General features: G+C 35.7%; 1 protein-coding gene across 2 annotated transcripts; it reads left to right on the plus strand.

Annotated features, from left to right (window-relative positions):
* Positions 1-1,134: 1,134 nt before the first annotated feature.
* On the plus strand, positions 1,135-17,838 carry LRIF1 (ligand dependent nuclear receptor interacting factor 1). 2 transcript variants are annotated; one of them, XM_047726659.1, is made up of 4 exons: positions 1,135-1,648; positions 12,687-14,193; positions 15,369-15,641; positions 16,616-17,838. In XM_047726659.1, the coding sequence occupies exons 1-4, from the start codon at positions 1,581-1,583 to the stop codon at positions 17,051-17,053; spliced, it is 2,286 nt and encodes a 761-aa protein (XP_047582615.1). In that variant the 5' UTR covers positions 1,135-1,580; the 3' UTR covers positions 17,054-17,838. The 2 variants fall into 2 exon arrangements, with proteins under 2 accessions (XP_047582615.1, XP_047582616.1); XM_047726660.1 differs by lacking the exon at positions 12,687-14,193 and having other exon boundaries at positions 1,137-1,648.
* Positions 17,839-19,238: the final 1,400 nt, after the last annotated feature.

The raw sequence follows: 19,238 nt of genomic DNA on the forward strand, positions 1-19,238 counted from the left end.
ATAGGAAGAGATGATGGACATGAGAACTGAGAATGCGAAAAGTAAGAAATAAATAATAAAAACATGGAAGAAGCTATGAATGGGCAAATTATTCAAGTAATTTGCTTTCACAGATCAGAGAACGACCAAAATGAAGACAGTAGAAAAGGCTCACCACCCTGCCCCTTCTTTAGTATGGGCGATATTCGACTGAAAGATAAATGCCGGTTACACACACAGGATTGTCTATCGCTGAAACTAACCTTCAACAAAGATTAACAGCAATTAAAAAGTATTGCTTTCTGTTAAGGTATCAGGACATTAAGCTCTTTAATAAGTATTAGCTCATTAAGAAGTTAGGGGAATGAGTAAACAGCAGTTTAAAAAGATTAACGTAAAGCTTTGATTCAGCCACCTTATGCCAGCCTTCTAAATTTGAACAGTCCGTTTGAGCCAGTTTACATTTTTATTGTCTATACCTGATAAACTATCTTCTAAACTACTCCTCCCACAACTTCCCTCTAGTCCCAGCTGAACTAGAATGTCCACCCTTTAAGCCAGAGACTTAACCGTTTCTCAGCTAAGTGATTCAACAGGAATCAAGAGACTTCTGGAAAGGATTCCTCTGGAAAACCAAATGAAGGTGGGGGGGTACCTATGTGGAGAATAAACTTTTGGAGAACTAACGAATTAACTATATGGCCATAAGTAGTAATTTTGACCGAGGAATGAGATGAGCGTGGGGTGGAGGAAAGGTTAAAACTAGAGCCAAAGCTTCAAGAAAAAGGAAAAAAAACAAAAAACAAAAAAAACGAGAAACCCCATAAAGCAGCAAGAAATACAGCGCTGGCTACACGCAGGCGTTTAAAAGGTTCACACACCACCAGTGCACAGAGTCCAAAAGAGCCTTCCGACGCCTTTTAAAGCACTGGCGGGAAAGAAAAACTTACACTACCAGCTAACACATAGGTAGAAAATTTACGAATGACCCCGGAAACATTTTATTTTGCGTAGAAATCTTGAGAATATTCTTTTGTGATTCGTTACTTGATCCGGAAGAAGAGAGAGCAAACGTCACTTGCGATTGGATCCCATCATAAGGGCGGTGCTTCAGCGAACCAGTCACCTTGGCAACCGGACGTGACGAGCCCGGAAGCCACTGTCTGAGCTTTACCCGGCTGGCGGCTGCGGTGGGCGGAGTCGGCCGAGCCTGTCCCGCACGGTCTTCTCCAATGACCCGGCACCCCTAGGGGCGGCGCCATTAAAGCCACGCCTTCCGTGTCGACTCGGGATGGCTCTGAAGCGATGTCGTAGGCTCGCCGGGGCGGAGACTCGGGCCGCTCCTCTCAGAGGCTAGGGCCCGAGTGGCGTCGTCAGCAGCTTGGATTCTTCCGGTTTCTGGTGGCTGCGTCGCGTCCTAACGAAGGCTAGGGATACGCCCTCCCTAGACCCTGCCGTCGCCCTCCTTTCAGCATCGAACCTGAGTTGCTCCGGAACACCTCCAGCCCAACCTTCTCTCGCTCAGGTTCTCTCCCTTTGGAGGACCTCGGCCCCCCATTGCCCACTTTCCTGGATGTGCTGGCCCCTCCCACCCCTCTAAAATGTCCAATAACCTACAGAGGGTCTTCCTGAAACCCGCAGAGGAAAAGTCAGGCAACGCCTCGCAGTGGTAAGTACCGGTTTCGAATCTCCCGACACACTGCCCCTCGCCCGCCTCCCTGCAGGGTGCCGAGTCGGCCGTCGTTTCCGGACGCTCTGCGAGTTAGAGGAGCGTGACCCCCCAGTGGGGGCGACTGCCGGGCCTCCCTTGGGCTACTCAGAGCCCTCAGAGCGCACCTCGCTTGGAAGCGTAAAGCCTCAACAGAGCCTGACGCAGGCAGCCTCGGCCGCGGCTCCGCAGGATTCCAGCGTCTCAAGTTTCACAGGCGAAAGAGTAGATCTCCACGGGTGAGGAAGACCAACATGGCCGACGCTCTTATGTGACTAAAACTTTCTGGAAGATTCTCGCGCACTCGCAGAAAAACACGCCGCGCCCAGCACGGAATAATAGCAAGTGCAGCCCAGGTGGCGCTGGACCTTCCGTGGAAATAGCTATTATTTAAGAGTTAGTGAAAAGGGAAGGAAAAATATGTGCAGATGATGAGTATATGAATTCAGAAACTGAAAAATTGATACAGAGCGAGGGAATGGATTTTTTAAAATTTTCAAATAATAGTTTTTATATGCAAAGAAAGAAAAGAGTAATTCTCTTGTGAAATCCATCCTTTGGAACAGCGTGTTTGAAGCAGGTGTAATGAGAATGCCGTCTCTAATTGGATGTCTCTATACAGGAACTCTGACATAGGGAGATCGGTATTTCTTAAAAAGACTTAGTTGCACATTTACAAGTTGTTTTTTTTTTATCACTAAGTAGTTTTTTTTTTTTTTTAAGGTTATGTTAGTCAAGAGGAAATAAAACGGGAACAAAACTGTTAGAGAAGATCAAGTACTTTAAGTTGTAGACTCCATGGTCAGTGGATGTATAATTGGTGAGAAAAAACTTAGTCTCTGCAGAAGGAAAATGTGAAGAAAACATGGAAATTGGAATGTAAAATTCATGGAAGAGGATTTATGTGTGAAGAACATCAGTCTACCTTAATTTAACCCTAGCTTTGACATTTACTGTTCCTGAGGCCAAGTGCCTTCTCTCCAGTCTCCTTTCCAGTATATGAGTGCTTAGATATATTTTAAGGATTAAAAGAATGAGTATATGTGAAATATTTAGTGTAGGAAAAAAGAAAAGCAATACTTATATGTTAGGTATTATTATTAGGAGAATACGACTTTATTTCTGTACAAATTTTAGCCCAGGAAATAGGTTTCTTTTACAAGTAGAGGCAAAACGGAATTGTAATAACGACTGAAAAAGCACGCACGATGTTTTAAGAAGAAATGATCACTAAATGCGATGAGCCAAAACAATATGAAGAACTACCAAGAAAGAACCATTGCATTTCAAATCGTAAAAAGAGCCAGCTTGTGTGTACGGATAACGTTTGTTGGTTTCCTTTTGGTGGAAGCTGGGGGAAGAGGCAGAGATAGTGCTCTGTATGGATGACATAAAAGTACAGTTACTCCCTGATAACTGTTGATTTCTTCTCGTTTGTTTTGGTATCTGGATATTTGATGACATCTGACTTGCCGTAGCTTAACACAGTTTGTCTTAGGATGGCGTTGTTTTTCAGTATTAGAAATAAGAATAAGAACTTAACGTTTTTGTTTATTGTGTACTTTAACTCTTTTATTCAGTTTCTAAGCCTTTGGCTATCTGTATTTGACTTTTTTTTTTTAATTACAAACAGTTGTATTTTGATTACATTCATAAGTCATTCGAAGTTCATTAACTCATTGGTTTATGTGCTGTTTTCATCATCTTCAAATGCATTTATTTCTTCAGATCACTGAGGTTTGACATCACATATTTGGAACATTACCAGATGCTTTTCTGAAACTATTCGACTCTTATTTTCGTTATTGCTTGCATATTTGATTCTATTCTGTTTTGTAAGTAACAATCTGCATAATGTACAACTATAACTTAAAAATCATTTGATTAATATCAGCTCTTGGAAGCTTGGTTTCCTTATTTTTCTGATAATTTTGATGGTACTAAATCTTCATAAACTTAAAATGAGTATGATTTTATTTTCTATAGATGCTTGGATTTTTCTTGAGTTACTGCTGCTTGCTTTAAAAAAAGTTTTTCATTATTGGTTTTCAGAATGTTTATTTAATGTATATCTAATTCATCAGGGCATAAAGTATAAAAGTCTTTAGAGTACAAAGAAAAAATCTAGAAGATATTTTTGATAGAAGGCATTCAGTTTATTTAGATTGGGGCTTTATTTGCAAAGAGCAAAGCAGGAGTTAGAATGGTATAGTAGAAAGAAGGTAAGCTTTGGAATTCTAGCAATCTAGGTTTATGTCCTAGTTTACCATTATAGTATAGTTCAAACATTTGGTTGAAAAACATTCACTGAGTGCCTACATGATAGACTTTGCTAAGTGGAGAGACTGATTAAAGAAGAGAATATGAACCATGCACAAAAAACCTTACAGTCTAGGGGGAGGTGATGTAATACACTTTTAAAATAGTGTTGTGCACAGGATGCTGTGAGAGCATAGAGAAAGGAAATTGTAGGAAAGGTTTATGGAGCACCTGAGTTTGGGAATGTAAGTGTCAGCTATTCATTTAAAGATGAATCCAGGCTGCGTCCAAATGGAGGGAACTAGTAAATAAAGCACCAGTATGACTTATTACCAGGAGTCAGTATTTTTGTTTGATTCTGTACTACAAGCAGGATAAATAGATAGCTCTTAGTTTGCTTTGCTCTGCTGGAAAGATTAGACTTAATCTACTGGAGGTCATTTAGAGGATTTTAAGAAAAGGTGGTCATGTTTCTGTGTGCATTATAGATAACTGATGGTAGTGTGGATTTGGGGGTGATGGATCAGGCATATAAAGATTCTATTTAAGTTGTCCTTTCAGAGATTTTGAGGGCTTGAACTAGCTTATGTAGAGCAAGGTTGGATTCAAAGAAATACAGAAGGGAAAATGGGCAGATTTTGTCAGTGAATTGGCATGAAGAAAAGGGGATCAATTATAATGCAAATTATCTGGATAAGTATTGGTAAATTAATTGAGATGTGAACACATCCCAAAAAATGTTGGGAGAGGTAAATAATTGGAGAGGTATTTGAATTTGAAACTCAGGCAGGGTCAGAGCTGAAAACAGAGACGTAAGTCATCAGCTCAGAGGTATTATAATAAAAGCCTGTGATGATACATGTCAGAATAATGAGAATCAGGATGTGACGGGCAACTGGCTTCTATCTGCATTTAATCCTTTGTTGTTAGATGGGGAGCTAAAATTAGTGTCCTCAGCAGTGGGCTTGGTTTGGTTAGAAACATGATGTTTCATTATCAGTTTGTTGTGCATTTACTTTTGTACAGTGTGTTATATATTATCTTTACTGTTTTGGTGTGTAAGAAAGAGACATTGATACATATACCTGATGGGCTAACTGCAATCTGTTTCTCATTAATCTCTCACTTTAATCAGTTGAATATTTTGGATCCTGTTATGTTTGGTTTATGCTAAAGTAAATTCAAAAAAGTGGATGGGATTGTCGAAGAAAGCATGTAATTCTGGATAACTTATTTAATATTACCGAATCTCCAGCTATAAAAATCATAATGGCAATATCCACATTGCTGATCTGTTTATCAGAATTAGAGTTAATGACAACTATTTACAATAATGGATCTGTTATGTATATAATATTATGTAGTATATATTGTTGTATGTTATTACATTATGTATATTGTGTATGTACATAATGTTAAATCATGGAAAAAATGTCTTCTAGCCGTTGAAAAAATATATTTCGCAAAAATATCTGCAAAATGTTCGTTAGCCTGCGAAATTTTTTATCATTCCATTTCTTATATGTGAATGTTTTATGTCAATATTAGAATAATTAAAAATGTCAAAATTTATATAAGTATGTTTAGTATACTTTTTATTAAGAGTTCTCATACCTTTTTATTCAAGTTCTTACATTGTCAAAAAACTACCTGATTCATTTACTTATTTTTGGACACCAATTATATATTTTAATGGAATATGATAACTAGCATATATTGGGAATTTATCATAATTCCAGCCAGTAATTTCATTTACTTCTCATTGCAAGCCTTACTGTCCCCATTTGGCAAATGAAGAAACAGATTCAAAGAAGTTAAGCAAATTTACTCCAATTAATTAACAATTGGAAGATCCAAGATTAGAATCCTGTGAACTTTCTAATGTATTCTTTTCACTTTTTTAAAAAATCTTCAACTTTACTGTGTTTGCAGTATAGTTCTCAGTTCAAACACCAACTGATTTAAAGTAACTAGCACATTGATGATTTTTCTAAATTTTTAAATAACCAAACCAGAACATGGGGTGCAGAATCTGATTCTAATTTTAGTTCTAACATTAGCTAGCAGAATATGATTTTTAAGAAGGAGAATCTTTATGAGGTTTTAGTTATAGGGTTTTTTTTTTTTTTTTGCTCTTTTTGAATTATAGTTTAAATGGAATGTCTTTTCTAGATCTGAAAAAAAGTATACTAATTGAAGAAGTACGAATTTCACCCTGATTTATTATTTCTTAGCATTCTACATTCCAGTTGAACTTTTAGAACTTATTCTATTTGCTGCTAGGAAATCATGGTGCTGTGGTTTTTTTTTTTTTTTTTTTTTTTCTTTTTTAATGATGACTGGTAGCAGGAGATAATTCAGCTAACATTTTTACCATGTGCCAGTTGCTCTTTTAGGTGGAGTGGATGTGAATTGGATAATGAATTGGATAATCTACCTTTAAGGAATTTATGGTCTCTTGTAGATTATGTGAATCTGTATTGATACACTGACATAGAAGAAGTTGTATTTTCCTTCGTTTTTGGGGGGGGAGGGGAAAGGGAAGAGAGAGGAAAAATGAATGATGAGACTTGAAAATAGTTTGTGCAATATAAATGTTTTCTGTAAAGCAGAAACATACAGGCCATATAATGAAGTATGTGAATGAGGTATCAGAAGCCTGTGTCCTTTGTTTAAAAACCATACCAATTAAAAATGTGCATTCCCATATGCAAATAATTATAAAAACATTATAAAAGTTCTGCTGTGAAGCTTCTAATCTGTGAGCCAGATATTATTGACAGATTCATTGACAAAAGTGTGTAAATAAACAAAAAGAGACTAAAGAAAAGGTATTGAGATAGTTCAGTCAAAGTGGAAATTTGAAAGAGCTCCATTTTTATATAAGTTTTTTGAGGGCCTACTATACTTGGTATTGGGGGAATCATTACAAAGTAAATGATAAAGTCTCTGTAAGAAAAACAAAATTTTACTTATTTTTTAGAAGACATTATATAGAAGGCATTATATAACTCCTAGCATTAGTGGCATCAGTGGGATTACTTTAGGCATTTTAAGTTGGAAGAAATTAATGTGATTTTGACGGACTTGGAAATATTCATGGAGAAGATGGAGTTGGTCCTCAGTTTATAGCTATGTTTTAAATTGTTGAAGAAAGAAAGAAAATAACCTGAGGAATACTTGGAGTAAATACTATACTTGGGATAATCAGGAATAATCCTCTCTTCCTGGGAGGATCAGAGATTTTTAACTTAGAAGTTATAGATGGTACTGTTGTAGAGATTGGTTGGATCTAGATTTTAGACGATTTTTCAAGTCAGGCTGAATTGGCAGTGATGAATCATTGGAACTTTGAGAAAGGAGGTAACAGGATGAAAATAATGCTTTAATCTTCCAGAGATTAAAAACTTAAAACTAGTTTAAAAGTGAAGCAAAATACAGGGGTGAGATAATGAGGACTGGACACAAGGGGTTGCAGGTCTGATCTAGATAGTAGAAGTGGCAGTGGTGAAAGAGAAGAATGAGTAAAAGCTATAAAAAGAAAAAAATACTTTACAGACTCAGTGATTCATTCACTATGCATTTATTGAATGTTTACGCTTTGTAGGCATCTATACAAGATGCTTAGGGTGAATCAAAGGTCAAAAGGGTGATAAAGGTAAGTCAGAGACGGCTAGGTGATTTAAAACCTAAGTGACTTGGGAAATAGTAGTGCTAACCCATGACTGGATAACTGGATGGTAGGATTACTAGTTAACTAGTTACTAGTTAACAGTAGAGAGTAATTTGAACTTGAAAGTCATGGTTTAAAAAAAAAGTCCTGGTATTAAAAGTAAAAATGTTTGGTAAGACAACACAGATAAGGAACTGAGGTCAATATTAGGGAATAGGAATAAAGGATATAACTATGGGAGTCATTATTGCAAAGGCAATAGTTGAAGCAGTTGATGCAATAGTTGAAGCATTTGGTTTAAGGAAGCATTTGTTTAAGGAAGAATGTCTTGAGAAATGGGTCAAGAGTTGTGCTTTGGGGAATAGTCATAGTTGGATACTTAAAATGCAGAACATGAATAAGAAAGGAAACATTAAGAAAAATAAGCAAATTGTGTGCAGTGGAATTCACATTAGGTAGAGGTCCACAGTGTGCAATTAGCTAGGAATGTCAGTTTCACTAGCGGGCACCTAGACAATGAGGATAAAGACAGATTTAACTGTGAGAACATAACTTGATAATCTTTGAGAATGAGATGTAGTAGAATAATGGGAAAGAAAATAGACTGCAAAAGAGAATGAATTTCTAGGGAGCTTTTTGGCATATCAGTGACCAGAAGTTGGTAGACGGTCTTAATTGTGGTTCATGAACATCATCTACCAACTTCCTGTCACTGAATTTGGAACACAGGTCACAATAATCTCTCTAATCCTGTGTGACTTTAGCAATCATATGGATAATCTGTTTGTCATCTAGTCTTTCAGTACAAAGTTCTTTTTCTTCTGTGATCTTCATTCTGTCACCATCCATCCACTTCTGTAGTTCTTGTTGTAAGATTCAATTGCTGCATCTATGAAATTCTTGATTCAGGCATTCTCTTTTCTCAACACCAGTTGCAGTATTTCTAGCTTACTTTTTTAAGTACCCCACTCTGTGTTTTTTTGTTTGTTTGTTTGTTTTTACTTTATCTGGCCTCCAGTCCAGAATCCCTTCATTCTCTACTTTTGCCTTCTACTTTTGCATTTTGTGTTCTCATTTTCTTCTCCTTCTGTTTAGATTCTATACGTCCTCATTTTAATAATTTTTACCAGTATCCTAAATTATTTTGTTCCTCTTTGACTTTTTTACCCCATTCTTCTGAAGCCGCTCCAACCCTGGATGAACTCAGGGATTTGGTTTTACTTTGCTTACACACGATGAGACAAGGAAGATCTCACAAAAGCACAAACTGGTCTCACTATAAATTCATAATCTACTTATATCCTTAGCCATCTTAGACTGTTTCAGATCTTTTTGATTCTCCTCAAATTTCTGTTTTTGCTCTGATTTCTTATCTCCTTATCACACCTTACACTTAACCCTCTTTATCCTCTTCTCTTGATAACTCATAAGAGCATTAATTTATGCTCTGATTCATTTAACCTTAAAAAAGACAAAACAGATCCCTTTTTTACCTCATTTAGCCTCCATCTACTTGCCAGTCTTTATCTTCCCTTTGACAGTCAAAGTTCATAGAAGTTGTCTGTACCTTCTATCTTAATATCCTTTTTTCATGTTAATTCCTCTGCAACTTTTTTTCTCCACCAAACTTTTTTTTTTTTTAAAGATTTTATTTATTTGACACAGAAAGAGAGAGACAGTGAGAGAAGGAACACAAGCAGGGGGAGCAGGTGGGAGAGAAGCAGGCTTCCCGCCAAGCAAAGAGCCAGACTCAGGGCTAGATCCTAAGACCCCAGGATCATGACCTGAGCCGAAGGCAGATGCCTAACAACTGAGCCACTCAGGTGCCCCCAAACCTTTTTTTCATGCAAGTTTACATTTTAATCTACATCCTACTTGGCTTGTTAGAACTTTTAAATAGGCTTGCCCATTTTCTCAAAACTCTCCTTCCTTTGGCTTCCGTTGCATCAAAATCTCTTGGTTTTTGTTCTCCTGCTCAAAGAAAATGGGAACCTGCTGAACTGTTTTAAGCAGGGAAGGATCAGTTTTAATGTGATGAAAGCTTTAAAAGGGAGAGGCTGTGGCTGAAGAAGAGACCAGTTATGAAGCTACTACAGTAGTCCAAGCCAGCAGTGATGTTTGCTTGAATAGAATGGAGAAAGATAGTTTGGAAAGAATTGAAAAGATTAAGGGAAATTTAGGAGATAATACCAACAGGATTTTGTGATAGATTAAATGTAGATGATTAGAAAGCGGGAAATTCCTTGTTCTGATTTATGATATGCCACTTATCATAGGGGAAGGAAAAAAAAACACACTGGAAAAGGCCATGTTGAGTTTTAGGTGCATTTGAAATTCTGAATGGAAATGTCATGAGGGTATTTGGATATATAAGTCTCAATCTCCAAAGAACTAAGATGCAAATCCTTTAATTGCTGCTGTATAAATGGTAATTTACTGAGGTCATGCACATTAAAGAAATAATTGAGAAAAGTTTAAGGAAGAGCATTCAGTCTCAGCTTTGGTGAATTTCAGCATTTGAAGGTTGATTCAGGTAGGATGAGTTGACAAGGAAAACCAAGGAATTATTATGGAAGTAGGAGAATGTCCTATCTAGGAAGCTTTTAAGAAAAGAAGCAAGCAGGGGCGCCTAGGTGGCTGACTCATTAAGCTTCGCCTTCCACTTGGGTCATGATCCTTGAGTCCTAGGATTGAGCCCGCATCAGGCTCCCTGCTCAGCAGAAAGCCTGCTTCTCCCTCTCCCACTCCCCCTGTTTATGTTCCCTCTCTCATTGTGTCTCTCTCTGTCAAATAGGTAAATAAAATCTTTAAAAAAAAAAAAGAGCAAGCATTTTTGTTCTCATCCAAATATAGTGTATCATTTATCTCACCTAATGATAATTGCCTGTTTACCTGTCCATATAACCAACAGTTTAAGTTCTTTTGGGAATTGTGGGTCAGACTAGCTTGGAGACAAGCAAATATTTTCTGTCAAGAGCCAGATAGTAAATATTTCAGGCTTTGTGGGCCATATGATCATTTCTGGTGTAACTACTCAACTGTGTTACTGTAGCATGAGAGCAGCCATATATAGTACATTAAAGATGAGTGTGACTGTGTACTAATAAAACTTTATTTATGGATGCTGATATTTGAATCTCATAATTTCACAGATAACAAAATACTGCTCTTGTCACTTTAAAAAACCATTTCTAATAGAAAAAACATTCTTAGCTTATGGGCTGCACAAATACAGGTAGGCGGCAAAATTTGGCTGAAGGCTGTAGGTTACTAACCCTTTTCCCATAATTGAGCCAGGTGCCTGAACCATAACAGACACTCAAGTAAATTTTTGTTGAATAAATTAAAGTTGAATAAGTTCAGGCCTTTTCTGTTTTTTGGGGAGTGGGGAAGTAATGAAAGTAGGTTTCTTCTTTAAGTCCCAATAGTGAGAATTCATACATTTATGTTCATGCTTCTCTTTAGAGAAGTTTTAGAAAGAAGAAGAAGAAGAAAGAAAGAAGAATTAGAAATTAGAATTTAGAAAGAAGAATTTCAAAATTAAGCAACTCTTAATTTGCTAAAAGTAAATTTAACATTTTGAAGCACTATGAAGTGGCCAGAAAACAGTTTTAAATATTTAAAAAGATTTAATTGTATTATTTGGGGTTACTGAAAGGTAAAACTGAGTTCCAGGGCTTCCTAGAATGCATAGAGTTTTTGGCTTTGACTTTTACTAATATGTAGGTTTTAAAAACACTTATGGGCAGTAAAATACACCTTTACATCATTAAGAATTCTAATTATTACTTGTTTTCATTTGATCTTAGTCATATAAGGTCATACTGTTGGTAGGACATGAACTCTGCATTTCTGTTGCTAGGATTTAGCATGAGAGACAGTCTATATGCAAGTGAACAAATAGATTAGTATATATTGACAACTTGTGATGTGTACAATGAAACTAACAGGTGTAATATTATACACTAATTATGAAAGATGGGCAAAGATAGTTAAAGTGGTTAGAGAATGCATCTCTTGGGAAGTATTATTAATGCTGACACTTGAGTTATATGGGTGGAAGAGGAGAGGAGTAGCTAGGGAGAGAGAGAGCACATGTGATTACTCTGAGTCCCATGAGAACTCAGTATTTTCCAGGAACTGAAGTGGTTTTAGGCATAAATAACTTTGAGGTATCTGTATTGAAGAAATCTCCAAATAATTGCTTATAAAATAGAGATTGGTATATTTTGGATTTTTAAAAGTCAGAGAGTCTGTACTAAGATATAGCTCATAAGTATCGGGATCAAAATAGGCTAGTTAAAAAAAATTTTTTCCACTGTGTTCCACGTTCATTGAAAACCACTTAACTGAAATGGCGTTGCTGTTATTTATATGGATTGACAGGCAGTGGGAACTAATATGAATAATTTCCATACCAAGGGCTATTTAGCACCCAACTTCAAATGTGCTAAAACAGGAAGTCAAGGAGGAAAATGATTCCTACATGAGTAACTCCATTTAGTCTCCGAAAATGTGGTACACTAAGGTATCATACCATAAGAGAGTCCTTAAGCAAAAGAAGGATGGCTGACAGTAGGACTTGTGAGTCATTGTCAGTGGGAAGAGCACAACAGATTGGAAAGAGGGTAGAAAGGAGTGAGGGAAATAGAATAAGCATAAATGGAGGTGAAATGAGAATCCTGGGCAATCAGAGTGAAGGAGGAGGACAAAAGGAAATAATACAAGTTAAAAAAAAGAAGGGAGAATACTACTAGTTTAAGAGGAAAATATTCTAATAGACATTATTTTATATAGGGTAAAACCTTAGAAAAGTCTAATTTACCCATTACCTAACCATATGAGCAATTCTAAATCGAAGCTGATCATACCTTTGATTATCTTTCCTACTTCAAAATCTTTGTTTTGCAGTATTTCACTTTGAAAACTCAAAGTGACAGATTATATACTTTTACCATATTTTACAAATTTTTATCTTTTTAAAATAGTATTTGCAAATATCTGTTTTTAAATAAAATGTATATACCGTCTAGTATGTTGTATTGATTTACTCAATGTTCTTTTAAGTGTTTCAGGCTGCATGTACCAAGTAGTTCAGACGATTGGCTCCGATGGAAAAAATCTTCTGCAATTACTTCCAATTCCTAATTCTTCTGGAAATCTTATACCGCTAGTTCAATCTTCAGTCATGTCTGATGCTTTGAAAGGGAATACAGGAAGCCCAGTTCAAGTTACTTTTCAGACTCAGATTTCCAGCTCTTCCACAAGTGCATCAGTTCAATTGCCCATTTTTCAGCCAGCCAGTTCTTCAAACTATTTTCTTACAAGAACAGTAGATACAGCAGAAAAAGTTAGAGTTACTTCTGTGGGAACTGAAAATTTTACCTCATCAGTTTCTAAAGTTCAGAGTCATGGTGTGAAAATTGATGGACTCACCATGCAAACATTTGCTGTTTCTCCCTCCTCAACACAAAATGATTCACCTTATATTTTAGTAAATACTCAGAGTCTTCCAATGACTGTGAAGTCTCCAGTTTTGCCTTCTGGGCATCATTTACAGATTCCTGCCCATGCTGAAGTGAAATCTGTACCAGCGTCTTCATTGCCTCCTTCAGTTCAGCAAAAGATACTTGCAACTGCAACCACAAGTACCTCAGGAACAGTTGAGGCCTCCCAAATACCAACCGTTATTTACGTATCTCCTGTAAATACAGTGAAAAATGTAGTTACCAAGAACTTTCAAAACATTTACCCAAAACCTGTTACAGAAATAGCAAAGCCAGTGATACTAAATACCACACAAATTCCAATGAATGTTGCTAAAGAGACACAGTTAAAAGGTGGTCAGCATTCTCAAGCTGCTCCTGTGAAATGGATTTTTCAAGAAAATCTACAGCCTTGCAGTCCATCTCTTGTTCCTGTTAAATCTTCAAATAATGTGGCTTCAAAGATTTTAAAAACTTTTGTAGATAGGAAAAATTTGGGAGATAACACTATAAATATGCCATCACTGAGTACTGTCAGTCCTAGTGGGACACAATCCAAAAGTATGCCTATTAAAGATAATGCCTTGGTTATGTTTAATGGGAAAGTCTATCTATTGGCTAAAAAGGGGACAGATGTTTTGCCATCACAAATTGACCAACAGAATTCTGTTTCTCCTGATATTCCACGAAAAGATACATCACAAATAGTGAGTTCAAGTCCAGTCACAGAAATATCCAGAGAGGTTGTAAATATTGTTTTGGCTAAAAGTAAATCTTACCAGATGGAGACAAAATCACTTTCAAATACTCAGCCTGCTTCCATGATCAATCTAAGGGCAGAGAAGAATAAAAAAGTGGAGAAACCATCTCTTTCTACCCCAAACCCACATAATATGAATCAATCCATTAACTACTTAAAACAGAGTAAGACTTTATTCACAAAGCCACACTTTCCAGATGGATTTAGTACAGTACAAAATGCCCCCAGAAAAGGAAATATCATCCAGAGCATAGAGAAAATAAGTTCCTCTGTTGATGCAACAACTCTTACTTCACAACAGTGTGTTTTCAGAGACCAAGAACCAAAGGTAATTTTCCCATGTCAGGGTGTTCTTTTTTTCTATCTATATAGAAAATTTTTCTTTCTTAATTCTCAAGTTAGTTACCTGTGATACCTCTTCCCCCCTCCTTTCCCATCCTCCACTCCCATCACACAAATACCATACACACATGAATGCTTAATTAAGTCAAAGCTTTCATCTGAAAGAAATGTTTGAGGAGCATAATAGAGTACAAGCAGTACTTTTCTCTTAAATCATTTGGCATGCCAAATCTTTAAGACAAAATCAAACAAACAAAAAACTCAGCAACAAAGTTTAGAAGAGATGGTGAAAGATAATGTGACTTCAAAGCTTGGTAAAATTCTGTGTGTGTATATATATACATTTGTACACATATATACGTATATGTACATATATTTACTAGATTAATGTTAGTGTATGAAAAGATCAATACTATGCATCTAGGAGAGCTGGGTTTTTTGTTTGTGATGGTGGGTAGATGTCTGGCAGTTTTTTTAGGTAGATGGTAGAAGGAGTAGAATGGGGCTGATCAGTACTTTTCGGTCATTTGTGGAAATAGGATTTATCAACATCTTTTTTTGTTGTTGTTAGTAGACAAGTTTCCCTTGTTTTTTTTTTTTTAAAGCCCTTTCTGACTCTTCAATTATTCAACATACCCACATAGTTACCTTTCTGTTGTACTTAAGGTATGTCTGTCTGTGCTAAGTATTTGTGCCCACTCTTTCCTTATGGAGTGATCTACTTAATAATGCCAGTGTTTCTCCCCTTCAGTATGGAATTCATTGAATTCTAGATATGTAAGGAGGTAAATTCTGAAGTATAAGATTGATTAAAGGCATAAGACTTTTCCAGAAGACTACAATTTCCAACTAATGTTTTATAGATTATTTTTAACTTGTCATTAGTTTGTATTCTTATTTCAGTTTGAAAATCAATTGTCTGTTAACCTTTCTAGTGCAAGAAAGCAAAATAAATGAGAAATTTTAAAGGGACAGTTTAAGTTTGTACTCAGTTAAATTCATTTTTTCAAGTGAGGGTGGTAAGACAAGGGTAATGTAAACCCCATTTAGGACTTTAGAGCATGTTTTAAGTAAGATGAGATGAACACTTAGCTGCTAGTCTGATAAAATAGCTTAAGTAATTAGCAGTATTGTTTGTGTGTTTTGTTTTCCTGATTCCAGATCCAGAATGAGATGGCATCAACATTCGAAAATGTTACTCAAGAAAGAAATGACAAGAACCATTCCCAAGGAGGAAGCAATAAGGCATCATATCTGAAGAATGATGCAGAATTTAAAAAGATATTTGGTCTCACTAAAGATTTGAGAGTGTGCCTTACTCGGATTCCTGATCATTTGGCCTCTGGAGAAGGTTTTGATTCCTTTAGCAGTTTGGTGAAGAGTGATACTTACAAAGAGACTGAATTGATAGTGAAGGAAGAAAAGAAAAAACAGGTAATAGATTTTTGATGTCCTTTGTAGTTACTCCACAGGTTCATGAATGTATTTTCCTAATTTGTTTTTTTAGTCTGTGCATTAATATACATGATAGTTACCAAATTTGCATATGTGTATATATTATATGAAGTCAGTGTTAAAGAGAACCATATATACAAAGGTAAAAATACATCTCCAGTTAAAGATGTTGTATTATTTCTATTCACCTATTTATGTTTTCATCAAAAAATTATAAGAAAATTACCATAACTTTTTAAACTAGTTATCTTACTTTGAAGACCCTATGTAAAATATATAATCCAACATGATCCAGTAAGCACTGGATATTAAACACAACTAATGAATAATTGAACAGTACATCAAAAACTAATGATGTACTATATGTTGGTTAATAGAACTTAATAAAAAAATTTATAAATAATACAGATGTAGGGAAAATATAAGCATGTAGCTGTTCATTGCAGTATTACCCTTAATACAGACATTTTAAGAACTCTACTTGGTCAATAATGGTGAAAAGAAACATCTGTATAACTTTGCCTATTACTCTACTTAGAAGTATATCATTATACTGTTTAATATCCTCAACTTTAGATCAGAGACCAGTGAACCTTTCCCAATGAAAATCATCCATATGTGCTTACTGTGGAAAAGGAAACGAAAAATTAAGTCAATTATTTTTCTCAAGTACTTTACAAATAGCTGTTATAGTTTGGTGATAAATTGATACATCTAATACTTAAGTAGGAAAATGTGAATTAAGCAATTTCTTCTCTGTGAATATCAGTAGGACACTGCTGTTCATTTTAGTACTGTACAGTGGTAAACAACTTTTTGCTGTAGTTCTCAGTATATTTTGTTGAGTTTAATTTAATAAGTATCTGTTACCTGCAGATCCTGTTAAATTTGAGAGCACACTGTCTATATGGCAATAATTTGTTTTTCTTTTGGAATCTTACTCAACATAACAGGGTTTTGATAAGAAAAGAAAAGCAAAAACCGTTAAGAAGATGGATCACACAAAGAAGAGAAAAACTGAGAGCGTGTATAACACAGCTGCAAATGGAGGAACTAACGTCACCAATTCCCAACTCGTCAGCGGTATTTTACCAACTTCAGATGTATCACGTCATAACATTCTCATAAGCCACAACAAAACCAGAGAAGAAAAGAGAACTGAGGTTGAACATTATACCCCTGAGAACCAGGAAAAAGGCACATTGAGTTCAAATGCAGCTTTTGAACAGAGTCATTCCTTTAATAAAAATTACACTGAAGATATTTTCCCCATGACGCCACCAGAGTTAGAAGAAACCATTCGAGATGAAAAAATAAGAAGACTTAAACAGGTACTGAGAGAGAAAGAAGCAGCTCTTGAAGAAATGCGTAAGAAGATGCACCAAAAATAATAAAATATTGCTATACTTAAAGACTGCAGTGAAATAGCTGTGATTTTTTTCATATACTTTTGCATTAAGTTAATTATAGATGCATTCTGAAAGTGTCTTTAAATATGAAACTTGTTTTTTCATCAGTTAATGATTAAATTTTATTTAAGGACTACAAAAAAGTTTGATTCACACATGCCTCTTATGAATAATCTACATGGGGTATCTGAATCTTCGCCTAGATACTTTTTTTGGGGGAAGGAAAATTTTTCTATATTTCTGTTAATTAGAATTCCCAAAGTTTGAATATTTGTGCAAGGTTTTTTGTTTTTGTTTTTAATTGTCTACATCTTTAGCTGAACTGCACAGGTGTTACTCCAACAGTAGAGAATTTATTGTATACTGCTGAAATTACACAGTCTAAGGGAGGATATCAGCTCTAAACTTAGCCTTGCCAATGGGCTTATATATTTACTCAGCCTGTATCCATAAAATGATACCATTGTTGTAAATCTATTTTATTTCATGAAAGAAAATGTATTATAACAGTATTATTTAAAAATTCAAACATTTCTCAGAGTGAGGGACACTTGTTTTGTGGCTTTTACAAAGTAGTTTTATATAATTCAAAATGGGTTTTAGAATCCAGGCTATATAATGTAATATTTGCTTAAAGTGATAAGTTATTATTCCTAGGTAAATGCTTTTTCTTCTTCTCCATCCTCTTCCTCCTCTTCTCCTCCTCCTTTTTTTTGGATTATGTACATATGTAACTATGTGAAAAGTAAATCTGAACAATGGCCACATTTAATACTTTTTAAAAATTGTAAAGTATTCTTTTTCTTAATGGAGGCAAACATTTTTCTGTCTGATTATGTTTGATTTGGAGAGTTCAGGAGTTGTATGGGGATAGGGATTAATGGGAAGAAAGAAAAGTTTACCCCTCCCCGCAAAAAAAAGATCTCCAGAAGTAAGGTCACAGAAAAGTTATACACACTGAGAAAAATGCAAACTGATCAACTAAATTCTTCTGCCTTTTTTTCTTATACCAGTTTTATTGAGATAATTCATTTACCATAAATTCACCTCTTAAAAGTATACAATTCAGTGGTTTTTATTATAGTCACAAAATTGTGCAACCATTAACATGACCAAATTTTAGGACATTCTCATCATTCCTCAAAGAACCTCATACCCATTAGCATTCACTCCCCAGACCCTCCACCCCCTCAACTGTAGGCCACCACTAATATAGTTTATGTCTCTAGGGACTTGAGAAAATTCATAAGCATGGTAGCAATTACTCAGGATGTTTTCTTACGTGATTGGCTTCTTTCACTTAGCTTAATGTTTTCAAGGCTCATCAGTGCTGTGGCATGTATTGGTACTTAATTCTTTTAAAATTTGCTGAATAATATTCCATTATATGAATATATCATACTTTGTTTTCCATTCATTGGTTTATGGACATTTGGGTTGTTTACACTTTTGGCTTCTAGGCTATTACATTGCTGTGAATATTTGTGTATAAGTTTTTATGTGGACAAAGGAGTATATACCTAAGATTATAATTGCTGGGTCATACCCTAACTCTGTTTAACGTTTTGCAGAACTGCCAAACTATACATGGGTATTTCTTACCCTCCTCCACCAAAATGGATCTTGTCAAGGATACCAGTGACTTCTGTGTTGCTAGATATAGCAGTTATCTTAATTTATCTATCTGGGGAAATACAATTTCACGAATCATTGCCTCCTTTGAAGAATTTTAAAATGTTTTATTTTTAAAGATTTTATTTATTTATTTGACAGAGGTCGCAAGTAGGCAGAGGCAGGCAGAGAGAGAGGAAGGGAATCAGGCTCCCTGATGAGCAGAGAGTCCGATGTGGGGCTCGATCCCAGGACCCTGGAATCATGACCTGAGCTAAAGCCAGAGGCTTTAACCCACTGAGCCACCCAGGCACCCCAAGAATTTTAAAGTGTTTTATTAAACAAGCAGTACATGTGCATTGTAAAAAACTTAAAAATACAGCAAGCTGAAGTATTAAAAATTGAAGCTTCATCATCACACTTTAAAATATTAATGTTGGGACTTGGAAACACATAATTACCTCTTTTATTAGGTTTATTCACAGGTATCTTATGGTTTTTGGTGTAGCTATAAATGGGGTTGATTCCTTAATTTCTCTTTCTTTTGCTTAATTAT

This window comes from Lutra lutra, chromosome 4 (assembly GCF_902655055.1).
Source record: "Lutra lutra chromosome 4, mLutLut1.2, whole genome shotgun sequence".
Lineage (NCBI taxonomy): Eukaryota > Metazoa > Chordata > Mammalia > Carnivora > Mustelidae > Lutra > Lutra lutra.